Here is a 16,280-nt window from a genome sequence, read left to right on the forward strand (position 1 = left end):
CTGGATAGGTCATGTTGATGATTCGTCTTAGATGTTTGCGTTGACACACATCAACTTTATTGATAATGTTCGTCATATCACGTGATCGATACAGTTTTTCGCCAATATCTCGTCAGGGGAGCATTTTAACCCTATGTCATGGGGGGTGATTCGGAATCAGCGTCCAAAAATACATCGATTGAACTTGAAGTGGGTTACAACCGTCGGGGGCCCTTTTAGAACAATCTCGAAGATCGACTGTAGAGTGATTTAGCACGCTCGGTTCTGTGGAGCTGCCCAGCTGTTACAGTTGTACAACAAAACAGGGGTAAGTGGGTAACAAATGCTTCATACAGCTTGATTTTTACAAGAAGAGAAATGCGGGATTTCTCTGCCCATACCTTGCTGTATTTCTCAAAGTCAACGTAAGCAAGGATGCATCGGCGAGAGATATCAGCCTTACTGCAGAGCTTGGATCCAAGAGAAATGGTGTTGCGCTCTCTGTTCTTCACGGGTTCACCCTTGGCATCTACCTCGTCCTTATCTGCAATGTAGAAGTGGACATGTTCTGTTTTGTCCTCGTTCACAAACAGGTTCCATTCTTCAAGGATCTACTTACATATGGGCAGCATTTCTTAAAGAGTTTCCTCATCCTCGTCTGCAAAATCGCCATCGTCGGCGTATTCCCATTCAATAGGCATGAGGGTCTCGGGGTTGAACGGTGGGTTAGGCCGAATGGTAATCATTACTGGGCCACGCTCAGCCTGTCATTCCGCCTAATCTCTATATGTTTATGAACATGATAGCCTGAGGTCCCCAGGTAAGGTAATCACTACTGCACGGAAGTGGTACAAAGCTCCAGCAAAGTACAGTGTGAAGAATGCACCAGATGCAGCATCACCTTGAAACGAACCCTCGGATGTTTCAAACTCTAAGGAAATGGTGTTGTTGGGATTATTAATTAATAAACTTAAGTTTATATGAAATTGTATGTTAAATATTGATGGACATGAGCCTGTTAACTTAGCTTTGATTTTGACAGTCTTGCAGGCTGCTACTCGCGAAATTGATTTGAATCCGGCGCTGGTAAACATGTTGCTCATGCTGTAAACGTGAAGCTATATTGTCGTGATATCGTGATCTGAATCAAATTAGTTCCACCGGGAACTAGGTAACGAAATGGTCTGAGCCATTATTTGGCAAGTTAAGGAAACGAGTATATACAAGACCAAAAAGCTTGATTTTGGGCATGTTAAAATGATTTCGCATTTTTGGGCTTAGTGTGGTCGTGGCAACCGGACTGATAGTATCATTTCCTGGACGCCATGACTTTGAAACATGTTTGAATAGGCAGTTATACACCACAATTCGGATGAAATCTTCATAATAATTAATAACTACAATCTACATCGTTATAGTCTTATAAAAATGACATGTGTGTGCAGAACCGACTAACATGAGCAGATATTAAAAGGAACTAGCAAGATCCAAGCCAGGGGGTCCAGACTCCACCGAACAGGGCAGGGTGCGAGGCTGGATCTTTATTAAGCTTCCTTGGTGGGATTGTCTGAAAGAAAAAGTTGGATAATATCATGATATCATCACATCACTGCTGTTCCCATAAAAATAGATCAAGTTATAGTACAATTAATTGAGATGTTAAATTAGTAAAGACAAAGTCATAGTTTTTAGTAGTTAACCAATAAAATCAAAAAATTGTATGTATCATTCACACACAAACTTACCCTGTTTTGATAAAAGTTCAGTCTCTTCAACATTGTTGTCGCAATATCGGGATTAGCTTCTGATACTTCATTTTTTTCTGCCGGGTCTGCCTCAACGTCAAACAGCATAATCTGAGGTCGGGCAGTTTGAAGGTGACTTCAGACCTAGTTAACAATGCATGGTTCTATTATCGATCTTGTTCACTTGTAAAGCTTGAATTAATGAACTTTCAGTTTTAATTCATTAAAATAAATGTTTTAATTTTGCTCTTGAAATACATATAGTCATCGTCGGCATACAGAATAAACACGTCCTCATATAATAATATACTCTCCCTCGACGAAGAATAACAACAAGAATTTCGCCGCGGTTAAACCACGCACGATCAATTTTCCCTACTATGTACTTGTACCATTATGGCATTAATTCTTTTGAGTGAAAAGTGTGACTGGAAAAAAGTGCACCATATTTACATACTATGTTTTTTATAAATGAGAGGGATTCGTGCATGGTAAAAATTGACGATTTATTTGACCAATGCAGCGCCGCGCATCAACAATAAATGAATCCAGAAAATTGCGGAAAATAACTTTGCGAAGGAGGAATCTCACTGTAATTAATTAACACATCAACATGGCTAGCGTCGCGCGCAGCATAACAGACGCTTCTTATATACTTGATTATAGGGGAGTGGTCTATATTGCGAAGGAGCAGACTTTTGTCGTCATCGCAGGTCCATCGGGCCACCTCATATATCTAAACCCGATTACTTATTCCCTACGATCTTTTTGCCTTCGGCAAGAGTAGGGAAAAAATCACTTACAGAATGAGGTCCTTGAAAGTAGTACTGATAATTCTGGTCTTCGTAAAGATCCCGGTTAACTCTGGGAGGAGGTTTCCATCCACTTATACCGGGGTTACCTAGGTGGGGGGAGGGAATTAGTAGTGGTGGAACAACCTTGCAGTCCCAGTTATATGGCTTATACTGTCAGTTCATTGAGGGATATTGAGGGGTGGTCATATAACCTTTTCTTTTAGTTTGCCAGCAAAACTTCCACATACGAGTAGAGGACCTTTCATAATAATTAAAGGATTCGGACATAATTTATGAATTCTATAACTATAAGTGTGCCTGAAGCTGAATTCAATTAGGGTTTGATGTAGTACCTTAATTCTCAAAAATTTGGGCGACAAAAAATTTGAGCGGGCCTCTCGCCCAAATTTTTTGCAGACCAAATTAATTGCATAAATCTTTTCCGTCTGCTAAATTTTTTGCTAACCAAACTTTTGGCATTTGGCCTGTGGCCCTGAAATCTATAGAAAGATGGCTTTTTCTTCATATCCAAGTGAAATAATATTTGAAATTTTAGTTTTCTAATCTGTCATTCATGGCTTGACCAAGTAAAAAGGCTTATATTTTAAATGAATAGAAATAACTGGAATAGCTAACAGCTACTAATAAAACAAATGGCTAGAGGTACGGATAGCTAGAGATTTAAACAAGATCTGCAAATGGATTATCATCCACCGTAAAGTCTGATCTACAAGCATCAGTTATACCCGACTTCTCAAAGCCTTTCCTTATGTCATCTGGCCTCCCTTTTAAATATACAAAAAGTTCGTTGATCCAACGAGCGTGTACTTCACGGATCACTGTCAAGCGGGTATCAATTTTCACATTGTCTGATGAAACTCCTCCATTGAGCTGACACACTATGTTTTTCGCGTACCAATCTTCATACTTATTGCGCATGAATTTCTTAGCCAGTCCATTGATAGATATGTCCAGGGGCTGTAGATGATGGGTCATATTAGCTGGAACTTTCTGTAGGATGCAGTTGTTGGCTGTCATCAGATCTTTTAGTGTCTGTGTGTGTTGGGCCCGAAACACATCTGATATCAGTAGCGCTTTCTGCTCAGGGTTGTTGATGGAGGCTCGAACTGATTCTATGTGGGTAAGAAGGATTTTCTCAAAGAACTGGACACTGGTCAAACCTTTCGACCATCTGGTGAGGCGTCATAATGATAATTGTATGTGAAAGGGGTATGATAAGATATGCTGAGTGTAAGTAGACTAAACTATCTGATTGAGAGACTAAATATCACTATTGTATATCTATCATTTTGTACTGTGCCATCATCACTGTATTTTTTAGTAGTTACTGGGCATATCGTAAATTTCATAATGTGAAACAACTCAGACTACCACCTACATGCTTAAAATTGAAAGCAAAATGACTGGAATAATAATGAACTAAGGCAAATATCTAACTGAAATTTTAGTGGAAAATCGTTCATTTTTCGAAGAATTTGTGCCCAAATTTTCGGTCGCCCAAATGAGTTCAAATTTTCTGCCCAAATTTTTCGGGCTCAAATAAATCGTGCTCAATATAATGGCACACAAATTTTTGGGAACTAAGGTATATCTATGATCACAACTCTGACCGTGATATAGCTTCCAAGGTCCCCATCTTAGAGCAGAGTTCTTAGAAATAGGGTCGATGTTTACAAGAAACTCTGCTCTGTTACTCTTTGCTGCCCCAATTATCGCATCCCACTGGTTAACTCCATCAATGTCTCCCAAGTCAGGACCTGGGAGTAGAGGTGGCAGTTCATGATCAATCACCTTGCTTGGTGACTGGTGTAGAGGTAATTATTTTAATAATTCAGATGAGCTGATGCCGAAGTTGGGACAACTTTCCGGGATGGCGCTGTTTTCTAGGGTACAGCTCCCAAGACAAAGTTAGGACTCTGCACAGAATTTTGCATCAGAGGATCGCAAATTTGACTTCAGCAAAGTGTGAACGTAGCGTTAAACGAGGGATAAACAAATGAACGTTTAAAATTTACCTGTACACTCATGGTTGGTGGGTTCTGGACCACATGCAGCCAAGTGGGTAAGAGTGGGTAACCAGTCTGTAATATGGAGCATCTCCCTGTTATACAATCCAACTGAATAAGGGAAATTATTCAGGCGGTCAATCAAACTATGAAAGGTATGCTCTTACTATTGAAAATTGAAGTTATCCGAACTTTTTCGGATTCCCACTTTAAAACGTTAATATCAAAACACAACAATAAACGCCCTGGTAATATTTCTGGGAGAGGGAGTTATAGCAGCTACCTGGAATCAAGGGAGAGTGGATGAAGGAGCTAGATCTGATCCCTCCCTCCCAGTAGGAGGCTTTACCTCCTCTCAGTGGGTAGTTCACCTGAATGATTTTAACTGAGGTGCTCAATGTGGTTAAATAATTTAACCACGTTTAGCATTTTAAATTGTAATTCTATAATAATAATAAAACTTTATCTTTAACGGATGGAATGTTTTTTACTTCACATTCGAATTAGAAACAATTATTACTCGAATACGTTCGTCATCTAAAAGCTATCAACAACATCATCGGACTTTTTTTTGCTTCAATGATTACTGACCTGACCAATTCCTTTACTTCCCACTGCTCCCCCGTTGTCACTGAAGAAGATAAATATCGTATTTTCCCACATTCCAGACTGTTTTAAAGCTTTCACCACCACCTGGGTAGTGTGTGAAATGTGATTGTTGATTTGTTAAATTTAATAGATCTTATGAAACACCACAAATCGTGCCTAGCTGCAGATTTGACACTTAGTATATACTTATACTAGTGTAACCCGTGCCTACGACCGGGACTTCACTATTGCAGTTGAATTGCAAAAGTATATACTTGTTATGAACTCTAGAAGTATATACTAGAAGGATGGAATGGTAATACTCGGTCTGGCCGCCTGGAAGCCCATAGAATTCCAGTTCAGAAACCGAGAAAGGAGGTGCGGCTACTGATGAGAAGCCTCCTTAAAGTTAATTTGGGTTAGAATCGACATCTGGGTCCCTACTCTCGCACAATATTGTTCTCAATTTTTTGTTGTGTTCCACAACTTTGATTATGGGACATTGTTATTTTTCACTACGTCTAAAAAATTAAATTTTAATCTTTAGTCACGTAAATAATTATGTTATTTTTTATACATCAACTGATTTATAAATTATCTTACCTCAGCAGCATCGTCCATAGCAGTTACCATTGATAGAAACCTTCTTCTTTTACAGTTAAGCTCTATTCCTTTGTACATCTGCAATAGGAAAGTTATTTTATCAGCATTTCTCTATCGTATTTAATTTAGATTAGAGTGTAACAGTATACTTGACTAACAGTATACTTGACTAATGCTATCAGATGGACCGTATGGGTAACGCCAGCGGCGGAGAGACGACAACATCGCCCTCCGTAATGTTTACCTCAGCTACAGGACGATCCCTGTTTGCTACACTCCTCATCAGCTTCGCCACCTTTAACATACGTGGCCTCGGTTCTTGTGATGATCCAGACGACATCCACAGCAAACGGGAGCAACTGGGTACCGATTGTCTACGGTACGGCATAGATATCTGCGCTATTCAGGAGACTAAGGTTGTAAAACCGGATTCTTGCAGTCTTAGCAACGGATACAAACTCTTATTGTTTGAGCAGAAAAATGGCCGGCACTATGGACTCGGTTTTGTTATCAGTCCCCGATTTATTGACTATGTGGTATGCTGGAACAGTATCAGTGATCGAGTAAGCTTTTTGGAGTTTGGACCTAGAACTCCCTACAAAATCTGGAAAATTTATCAAATGTAGGGTGGTCAATGTATATGGGCCACACAAGAAACTTGCAGAAAATGATCAACAACTGTTGATTAATTTCTACGGCCAAGTTAGGGACGCTCTAAACGTCCCTGCTAATGTTGAGATATTTGTTTTGGGGGATTTTAATTCAAAGTTGGGAAAAATGACTACTTCAGATAAGGACTTTGGTTTTGGTCGTTTCATGGGTAAACATGGTATGGGTTTGCGCAACGATATGGGGGGAAAACTTGTTAGACTTGTTATCAGAATTTGACCTCTTTGCCTCCAACACTGGTTTTTATCATCCTGCTCGACATACGACCACCTACACTGGCTGGAGGAAGGACTGGAGTGCCGGGCGAAATAGTAAAAAGACGATCCCGGTCTATTCTCAGATCGATTTCATCCTGTGTCGGAGTAGGTCGAAGCCAATGCTACAAGATTCTAGTTCTTATGCAGGCACTTTGACATACTCTGATCACAGATTTGTTGTCACTAGAGTAGACTTTAAGGACATCTGTCTTTGCTATAAACGCCACTCCAAGACATCCTTAAAGTTCAATACCTCTGAACTCACCTCGAACCCCACCATTCAGGTGAAATATCGTCAATCCTTAGATGATAACTTAAGTAACACTGTTTCTGCTCTGGATCCAAATTCAGACTTGAATGGCTTACTTGAGTCCATAAAGGATGCTGCAAAATCGTCAATTGGTGTCATCAGACACAGGAAACGTAATCACAGCGACGATGATGAGGTGAAAAACTTATCTAGCCAGCGTTACTTGTTGAGACAGCAGCTTAATGATAACCAGTCTTTAGACAGAACCTCACTTAGATCATCTATTAACTCCTCGCCCACTAGTTAAGCCATTCACTAGTGAAGAAATCGGATCAGCTGCCAGAAGTCTCAAAAATGGTCGAGCTAACGGCCCAGATGGAATTCCTAACGAGCTTCTCAAGTATTCTACTGGATCAGTACACAGACGTTTTGCAGACATTATCAATAGAAGCTTCGAGACCAATTCCTACCTTGACCCCATTGGACAGGCAAACATTACCCCCTTACAGAAGCCAAATAAGCCCATTGGTCCAGTGAAGAATCTACGACCCCTCACTCTCTCAAATGCTGTTAGAAAGATTCTTTCAATGGCAACCTTGAAGAGAATTGAGAATAAAGTCAATGCCTTCACTGGTCCATGGCAATGTGCTTACAAGCAGGGTAGATCATGTGCTGACATTGTATGGTGCCAGCGTGTGATGTTATCAGTTGTCCAGAGGAAGAGGTGGGAATACCATCGTATGGGGATCGATATGTCTAGTGCCTTTGACACTATACGACGATCTACCATCCTCGATCTTCTTGTTGAGTGTGGCTGTGATGATGACGAAGTCCGTTTGGTAAGACTTTTGCTTTCCAACACCAAGCTCAAAGTCAATATCAACGGTACACTGTCTGCTGAATTCCAGAGTTTTCTCGGTGCATTCCAAGGTGACTGTCTGTCTGGATGTTTGTTCACACTTGTCTTAGCGGGTGCCTTGCGTGACCTCCGTAACAGGCTTGAAACTGCAATGAATAGGCCTAACCCACCTATCACCGATATCGGTCTTCCACTTGACAGTGAGTATGCTGATGATATCGACTTCAATGATGAAGATGAGGACAATTTGAGGGAGCTGTTGCCTACTGCAACAGAAGTCCTTAAAGATTGGAATCTCTTCGTTAACGAAGACAAAACTGATTTCACTCATGTGTACTTAGCTGAAAAGGGAGCTAAAGACGATCAGGGTAAGCCAATTGCAGGGAACGAGCTCTGGAGAAAGAGTATCACGCTTGGCTCCATGCTTTGTAGTAAGGAGGACATCTCTAGAAGGATATGTCTGGGATATGCCGCGTTTAACAAATACAAGAAAGCTTGGAACCATAAGTTCCCTTTGAGCAAGAGGCTTCTGTTGTATGAGGCTCTGGTAGTATCCGTTTTAATGTACAATTCATCTTGCTGGGCTGCCCCTAAATCAGTATTGGAAAAACTAGATATTGCTCACAGACGTCATCTGCGATCAATTTTGAATTACAAATACCCTCACATCATTTCCAACAAGAACTTGTATAAACGCTGCAATAGCGAACCATTGTCAGCTAAAGTGGCTCGTAGTCGGTGGAGGATGCTCGGACATGTACTGCGTGGGCCTACAGATGGTCCAGCCTATTCGTCGCTTGTTTTTGCTGTTAACACCTTACAGCTTCAAGGGTGGCGTGGAAGACCGCAGTCAAACCTTTTCTCACTGATTCTACACGACCTTAGTGTTCGAAAATTATCGTTAAATAATTTATGTGATTTAAACAATTTAACTTTAATCGCTCAGAATAGAGTTAAATGGAGAAGTATGCAAATTGCATGACTTTTGTTTGAGAAAGATTAGGGGACAGAAATGTTTACTTTGTTTACTATCTGTTTCTTAGAGCTTTTGTTTATATATATATATATATAAATGAGCTGAGAATGAGACTGCATGCTCGTACAATTTAAATACTGCCTTATTTGACCGGACATTGCGTGAACGGACATTATTTTGTATGATATTTTTGGGCTTTTTTCTTTCAATAATAACGATAATTTTCCAATCGACTTTCAATACAGTAAACAAGAAAATTAGTTGTTAAGCAGTGAAACTTTTGATACGAAGAAATAAAAAAAGTTATCATATCCTGGACAATAAGTAGTGGCTAGGGCCGCCAGCGTCCAATTAATGTCCGTTCAAGTAAAGTCCGATAAGGTATGTCTTTCCAGCAAAAAGGAAGCATTACATCATTGATCGCGATATCACTTTGAAAAGTTTTAACAAAGATTAGAGCACATGCCACATATAATACTCTAGTCACCTGATAGTGTTTCTCAAGAAATTCGTTAGGTCCATGAACGCTCTGCATAGCCAGGTATAGAAACAGAGGTTTGCTTTGATTGTGGTCATGTACTACCTGTGTATTATCATTTTTGGCACTACTTCACAGAAATTTGATTTTGAGACTTAAGATTTTAGCTTTTAACAATATTTCAATAGATGTACAACCAATTTTATCGCTCGCCTAGCCATTTCATCGTGCTAGTGATTACTGATTCTATTGAATTTCCACAATATTGACTTGTACGGCAAACCTTTGCAGCTCGGTTAGCGTAAAGTATAGTAGAGTAAGTGCTTTTAGCAGACCAAAGAACCTCACTATTAACAGTTCCATTATCTCCAGGAGTATCCAACCTGTGATATTTCATCTATTAATGACAAACCACCATTATTTCTGATTCATGTCCTGAATGCCCAAAATTGCACAAATTTTTTGACAAGATCATCTCATGATATTATGAGGTTCTTGGGTTCACCCACTTTCAGGATGAGAAGCATAAGATAATGTTGGTCCCAGGACTGAATATGTTCTGCTAGTCACTTTAACCAAGATCAATAATACTATACTATAACTCGACAACTTATATATAGTATTTACCAAATTAAACTCACCTGAAATCGAAACCATTGTGAGTAGTCTTATTGTAATAACTTTCTTGTCCATTGTAGAACCCGTAGAACGAATCGAACCCTCGTTTAACAGGAGTCAGGTCCCAGGAACAAAAACCTAGGTGCCACTTTCCTACAGCATGGCAAGAGTACCCTAGCTCACTCATGTAGTTAGGGATTAATGTTTCGTTTGCCATGAGACCATACGGTTCGTTCTGTGGTTGAAGAATTAATGGTGATGGTTAGACGAATGATAAGTTGTTTTAAGTGCTTCTGATTTTGGTTATCTTAGATAAGAACAATATTAAATTATCTGCTTGACCTTATCTAACCCAGAATTAGGTCGAGACTGAATATTGTAATGTGATATCATGCGAAATGCGAACTCACAGAGTAAATGTTGCCATGGTTGAGTCCCAGTCTGCTTGGATATTTCCCAGTCATCAGGGCTGCCCTCGTAGGAGTACAAGTGGATTGAACGTAGTGCCTGTCCAGTATAATCCCTGTTTCTGCCAGGGAGTTAAGTGTCGGGGCTATCGTTAAAGCGTCGTGCCATGGCACATCCCCCCAACCTGGGAGTGTCATCTTTCATGGAAATTATAGGGCTAATCTTAAAAATTAAAAGTTATATCTGGAGATCTAGTCCACGTTATTTGACTGGGCATAGTCATAGTGTGAACGGACATAATTCTGAGTAGTCATTAATATGAGCGCTTAAAAATCATCTGGAATTTTTCTTTTTTTCCGTTTACTCAGAAGAAATAAATGAGGATTGAGGAACTAAAATGAGGTACTTTTCGTACTTTTCAATTTAGCGTACATATTGATATACGTACTTTACGTACTTCTCATCTACGTTGAGGAAGCCGAAGAAAGTGACTTTAAGGGCCTGATCCAACGTCCACGTATGACGTAATGTTCGTTCAAATGAAGCCCGATAAGGTAACTTATCGGATTGTTTTAATTGCAGGTTGAGTCAATCCTTCTACATACGGCATGATATAGTTGCGACGGGTTACGCCTACGGTTGCCGAATCGCTTTATAATAACTCGTACTCCGTTATATATATATACATATATATATATATATATCTAGACTATAGAGTACGCTATGTACCTTAATTCCCAAAAATTTGGGCGACAAAAAATTTGATCGGGCCTCTCGCCCAAATTTTTTGCAGACCAAATTAATTGCATAAATCTTTTCCGTCTGATAAATTTTTTGCTAACCAAACTTTTGGCATTTTACCTGTGGCCCTGAAATCTATAGAAAGATGGCTTTTTCTTCATATCCAAGTGAAATAATATTTGAAATTTTAGTTTTATAATCTGTCATTCATGGCTTGACCAAGTAAAAAGGCTTATATTTTAAATGAATAGAAATAACTGGAATAGCTAACAGCTACTAATAAAACAAATGGCTAGAGGTACGGATAGCTAGAGATTTAAACAAGATCTGCAAATGGATTATCATCCGACATCCACCGTAAAGTCTGATCTACAAGCATCAGTTATACCCGACTTCTCAAAGCCTTTCCTTATGTCATCTGGCCTCCCTTTTAAATATACAAAAAGTTCGTTGATCCAACGAGCGTGTACTTCACGGATCACTGTCAAGCGGGTATCAATTTTCACATTGTCTGATGAAACTCCTCCATTGAGCTGACACACTTAGTCTGGTCAGTTATGGATATTTACCTGCATTTCATAGTAGAGGGCTGAAAATTTTTTTGGGGGCTCTCAAAGGTCTTAAGAACCGAAAAAACTTCGGAGCCCTAAAATTCAGACTGGGAAAATCGCCCATTTGGCCACGCCCATTTTTGGTACCAAAATGTCCAGGCGCAATCTGAGTGAAATATATATATAATGTCATTCCTAACATGTTAGGGGTCTAAATCTATGTATTTTTGCACGACGAATCGATTGGCAAGGTTCTTAAAGCTCTAAAACACTTATTTTTTGCAAAACACTGAATAAATAGTATTTTACGCGCCAAATTTTTCAGTCAAAAAAAAAAAAAAAAAAAAAAGTTTTATTTGTCCCAATTTTGAAATCAGAATTGGTTCAAAAATGTTAAAAATTGAATATCTGGTCAGGGGAAAAGTGAAAATCCGTTGGATTTAAAGGATAATAAGAATTTAGCAACAGAAAATAGTAGTTAGGACCCCCACAAACATAATAAGACTTGTCCCCAATTTTTTATGTCACGGCAACACCACTTTTTACCACTTTTTACCACATTCTTACCACCTTTCTGGTTTGCCAAATATCTTTAGTTGTGAACGTCGTAGAAGGTTGCAAATTAATCGAGGTTGTTCATCTCATCAAGGAGAAAAACCTTTGTTAGAAAACTTTTTAGGTTGGACAATCAGCCAATTGGATGATTACCAATTAGCTAATTACCAAAACGATTGATAATCTATAATCAGACCGAGTTGCACTTTTTGTCACTCTTGCAATAGGCCCGGTATTATAGGGAGGTATAGGAAACAAGTGTAAAATATATACATTATAACATCCACTGTTGCTTTTTTGTATTGCCGCTTCGTTTGCTATGCAAGATACCTCAAATCACTAGCCCATATTATGTCAAAGTCAGGGTCGGGATAGAGTAGGAGGTAGCATTCAGAGTTCAGAGGTTGCTAGAAATAGCTAGATTCAGAATGAACTGGTGTGGTGCTGGTATGGAGGTAGCAGATCGTAGCTTAATCAAATGAAGTTCTTATGAAAACGGGGAACTGGGAAGCTAAGGCTTGTTAAGACCCAAATGATGTTTGAATCTGTCCTGATAGATCCAGTGAAGAGCGAGCAGCGAAGAATTTGGTCACTGACCTAAAGAAGAAGAGGGCTAAAGTCTAAACAGACTCATCTCGATCACTAAATTGGGTACGGGAAGGTCTGGAGCCGTGATAAGAATTACGAACATTTTTCTCGGCTTCTTTTAGTAATTATGAATAACTAAGCGGAAAGGGCTGAACCTGAAAAAGGTAAACCACACAATATAAGAGTTTCATAATTAATTACAGTACAGCCTTATCAAATTCCACATAAAGAAACAGCACAAAACTAAAAGGACCATTTGAGATCAAAGCGAATTACCTGCTGTACTATAATTTTATTGATTGCAATGATTAAAACCTCTCTATACTATCAATCTTGCCAATCTATACCGGGTACCTGAATGTACTGGGCCTCTTCTTTGCATCTATAATTAGACCGAGTTGCACTTTTTGCCACTCTTGCAATAGGCCCAGTATTATAGGGAGGTACAGGAAGCAAGTGTAAATATACCTTACAACATCCACTGTGGCTTTTTTGTATTGTGAATGTGCATGCCGCTTCGTTTGCTATGCAAGATACCGCAAATCACTCCCATATTATGTCATAGTCAGGATAGAGCAGGAGGTATCATTCAGAGTTCAGAGGTTGCTAGAAATAGCTAGACTTAGAATAAACTGGTGGTAGCTGGTTGGTGCTAGCATGGAGGTAGTAGAACATAGCTCTTCACGAAGTTACATTGGAGTTAGTTATTTTAATGGCCAAAGAGTGCTGGAGCTAAAGTTACTTAAAGTTGAAGGGCAGTGCAAACCACGGCGGAGTCAGGGACACAGAGCTACAGTACAGGAGTACTGCAAAAGAACAGTGGAAGTGATATAGTCTGCAAAATTAAAACGTCGAAGAAGGAGATAAAATTGTGGCTGCAGAGGAGGAGAGGAGCAGGAACCTGATTGTGTTTGGGTTGAAAGAAGAGCAGGAAGGAGGGTTTCCTGCTCAGGTATTTTTGGAAGAGGTGGGGTGAGAACTTATACCCAAGCGACAAGGGTGGGCTGGAAGCGACCAGGTACAGCTATCCGACCAATAAAAATCACCGTCCTGAACTTAACAGCCTTTCATCAGATTTTGATGAAAACAGGTAGACTGACACAGCCTTTTCAGATCCAACCAAACCCTTGAATCGACCACTTTTCCACAAGAATAACTTCATGGTATCTTCTTATCACGGCTACAGACCTTCCCGTACCCAATTTAGTGATCGAGATGAGTCTGTTTAGACTTTAGTGCTCTTCTTCTTTAGGTCAGTGACCAAATTCTTCGCTGCTCGCTCTTCACTGGATCTATCAGGACAGAGTCAAACATCATTTGGGTCTTAACAAGCCTTAGCTTCCCAGTTCCCCGTTTTCATAAGAACTTCATTTGATTTAGCTACGATCTGCAACCTCCATGTCAGCACCACCCAGCTACCACCAATTCATTCTGAGTCTAGCTATTTCTAGCAACCTCTGAACTCTGAATGCTACCTCCTGCTCTATCCCGACCCTAACTATGAAATAATATGAGAGTGATTTGAGGTATCTTGCATAGTCAACGAAGCGGCATGCGCATTCACAATACAAAAAAACCACAGTGGATGTTGTAAGGTATATTTACACTTGCTTCCTAATACCGATTACCGGCCTATTGCAAGAGTGACAAAAAGTGCAACTCGGTCTAAATTCTAATTATAGAATATAGATGCAAAGAAGAGGCCCAGTACATTCGAAGTTTTTCTAAAAACTACATTTATCCGTGTTTCAATTGATATCGATCATTTTGAGCCAATAAAAATTTTCAATTGTTTTGGTAATTAGCTAATTGGTAATTATCCAATTGGCTGATTGTCCAACGTAAAAAGTTTTCTAACAAAGGTTTTTCTCCTTGATGAGATAAACATCCTCGATTAATTTGCAACCTTCTACGACGTTCACAACTAAAGATATTTGGCAAACCAGAGAGGTGGTAAGAAGGTGGTAAAAAGTGGTAAAAGGTGGTGTTGCCGTGAGATAAAAAATTGGGGACAAGTCTAAATATATTCGTAGGGGTCCTAAATACCACATTCCGTTGCTAAATCCTTATTGCCTTTCAAATTCAACGGATTTTCCCCCTATTCAATTTTGAACATTTTTGAATTAATTCTGATTTCAAAATTGGGACAAATAAAACACGATTTCTTCATTTTTCCACTAAATAGAAGTGTTTTAGGGCTTGAATTTTCTTCCCAATCAACTCGTCGTGCAAAATTCATGGGTTTAGACACCTAACATGTCAGGAAATCGATTTTGAACGATTTTTATCATTCGCGACTGAAAAGTTGGTGCGTAAAATACTATTTATTCAGTGTTTTGCAAAAAATAAGTGTTTTAGAGCTTTAAGAACCTTGCCAATCGATTCGTCGTGCAAAAATACATAGATTTAGACCCCTAACATGTTAGGAATGACGTTATATATATTTCACTCAGATTGCGCCTGGACATTTTGGTACCAAAAATGGGCGTGGCCAAATGGGCGATTTTCCCAGTCTGAATTTTAGGGCTCCGAAGTTTTTTCGGTTCTAAAGACCTTTGAGAACCCCCAAAAAAATTTTCAGCCCTCTACTATGAAATGCAGATTTTGATCTGATTTTGTCCATAACTGACCAGACTAACTATGTTTTTCGCGTACCAATCTTCGTACTTATTGCGCATGAATTTCTTAGCCAGTCCATTGATAGATATGTCCAGGGGCTGTAGATGATGGGTCATATTAGCTGGAACTTTTTGTAGGATGCAGTTGTTGGCTGTCATCAGATCTTTTAGTGTCTGTGTGTGTTGGGCCCGAAACACATCTGATATCAGTAGCGCTTTCTGCTCAGGGTTGTTGATGGAGGCTCTAACTGATTCTATGTGGGGAAGAAGGGTTTTCTCAAAGAACTGGACACTGGTCAAACCTTTCGACCATCTGGTGAGGCGTCATAATGATAATTGTACGTGAAAGGGGTATGATAAGATATGCTGAGTGTAAGTAGACTAAACTATCTGATTGAGAGACTAAATATCACTATTGTATATCTATCATTTTGTACTGTGCCATCATCACTGTATTTTTTAGTAGTTACTGGGCAGATCGTAAATTTCATAATGTGAAACAACTCAGACTACCACCTACATGCTTAAAATTGAAAGCAAAATGACTGGAATAATAAGGAATAATAATGAACAAATATGTAACTGAAATTTTAGTGGAAAATCTTTCATTTTTCGAAGAATTTGTGCCCAAATTTTCGGTCGCCCAAATGAGTTCAAATTTTCTGCCCAAATTTTTCGGGCTCAAATAAATTGTGCTCAATATAATGGCACACAAATTTTTGGGAACTAAGGTATTGACCACATATTAACACGTTTGATATAATCACATACGACTAATCACTAATCACAACCGAGCACCGGTTTAGGAAACGGGCAAATATCAATACCATGAATACTAATAGCTAGTATAACAGAGTCTTTAAACTTTTAAAGAAGAGTACTGATGTGTTATAATATATAATAGGATGTTGCTAAATGCTATAAAGGCCCTCAACTTGAACTGGAGAGAAAAAGCGATAAGGAAATAAAATCGCAG

At 39.2% G+C, this 16,280-nt stretch overlaps 2 protein-coding genes across 3 annotated transcripts in view; one reads left to right on the top strand and one right to left on the bottom strand.

Moving 5' to 3' along the window:
* The window catches only part of LOC134816912 (mucin-2-like), a 765,431-nt gene that overhangs the window by 585,400 nt on the left and 163,751 nt on the right, over positions 1-16,280 (top strand). The window lies entirely within an intron of this gene.
* The window catches only part of LOC134816925 (arylsulfatase J-like), an 89,052-nt gene continuing 74,121 nt past the window's right edge, over positions 1,350-16,280 (bottom strand). For both annotated transcript variants that reach the window (XM_063825976.1, XM_063825978.1), the window contains 12 exons: positions 10,254-10,435; positions 9,867-10,078; positions 9,509-9,608; positions 9,235-9,330; positions 5,737-5,814; positions 5,137-5,238; positions 4,829-4,916; positions 4,555-4,656; positions 4,150-4,296; positions 2,528-2,625; positions 1,725-1,835; positions 1,350-1,546 (listed from right to left, as the gene is read on the bottom strand). In XM_063825976.1, the coding sequence (XP_063682046.1) occupies positions 1,457-1,546; positions 1,725-1,835; positions 2,528-2,625; positions 4,150-4,296; positions 4,555-4,656; positions 4,829-4,916; positions 5,137-5,238; positions 5,737-5,814; positions 9,235-9,330; positions 9,509-9,608; positions 9,867-10,078; positions 10,254-10,435 (1,406 nt within the window). In that variant the 3' untranslated portion in view covers positions 1,350-1,456. The remainder of the gene's footprint in view (positions 1,547-1,724; positions 1,836-2,527; positions 2,626-4,149; positions 4,297-4,554; positions 4,657-4,828; positions 4,917-5,136; positions 5,239-5,736; positions 5,815-9,234; positions 9,331-9,508; positions 9,609-9,866; positions 10,079-10,253; positions 10,436-16,280) is intronic.

The sequence above is a fragment of the Bolinopsis microptera genome, chromosome 6 (genome assembly GCF_026151205.1).
Source record: "Bolinopsis microptera isolate Bmic1 chromosome 6, MBARI_Bmic_1.0, whole genome shotgun sequence".
NCBI lineage: Eukaryota > Metazoa > Ctenophora > Tentaculata > Lobata > Bolinopsidae > Bolinopsis > Bolinopsis microptera.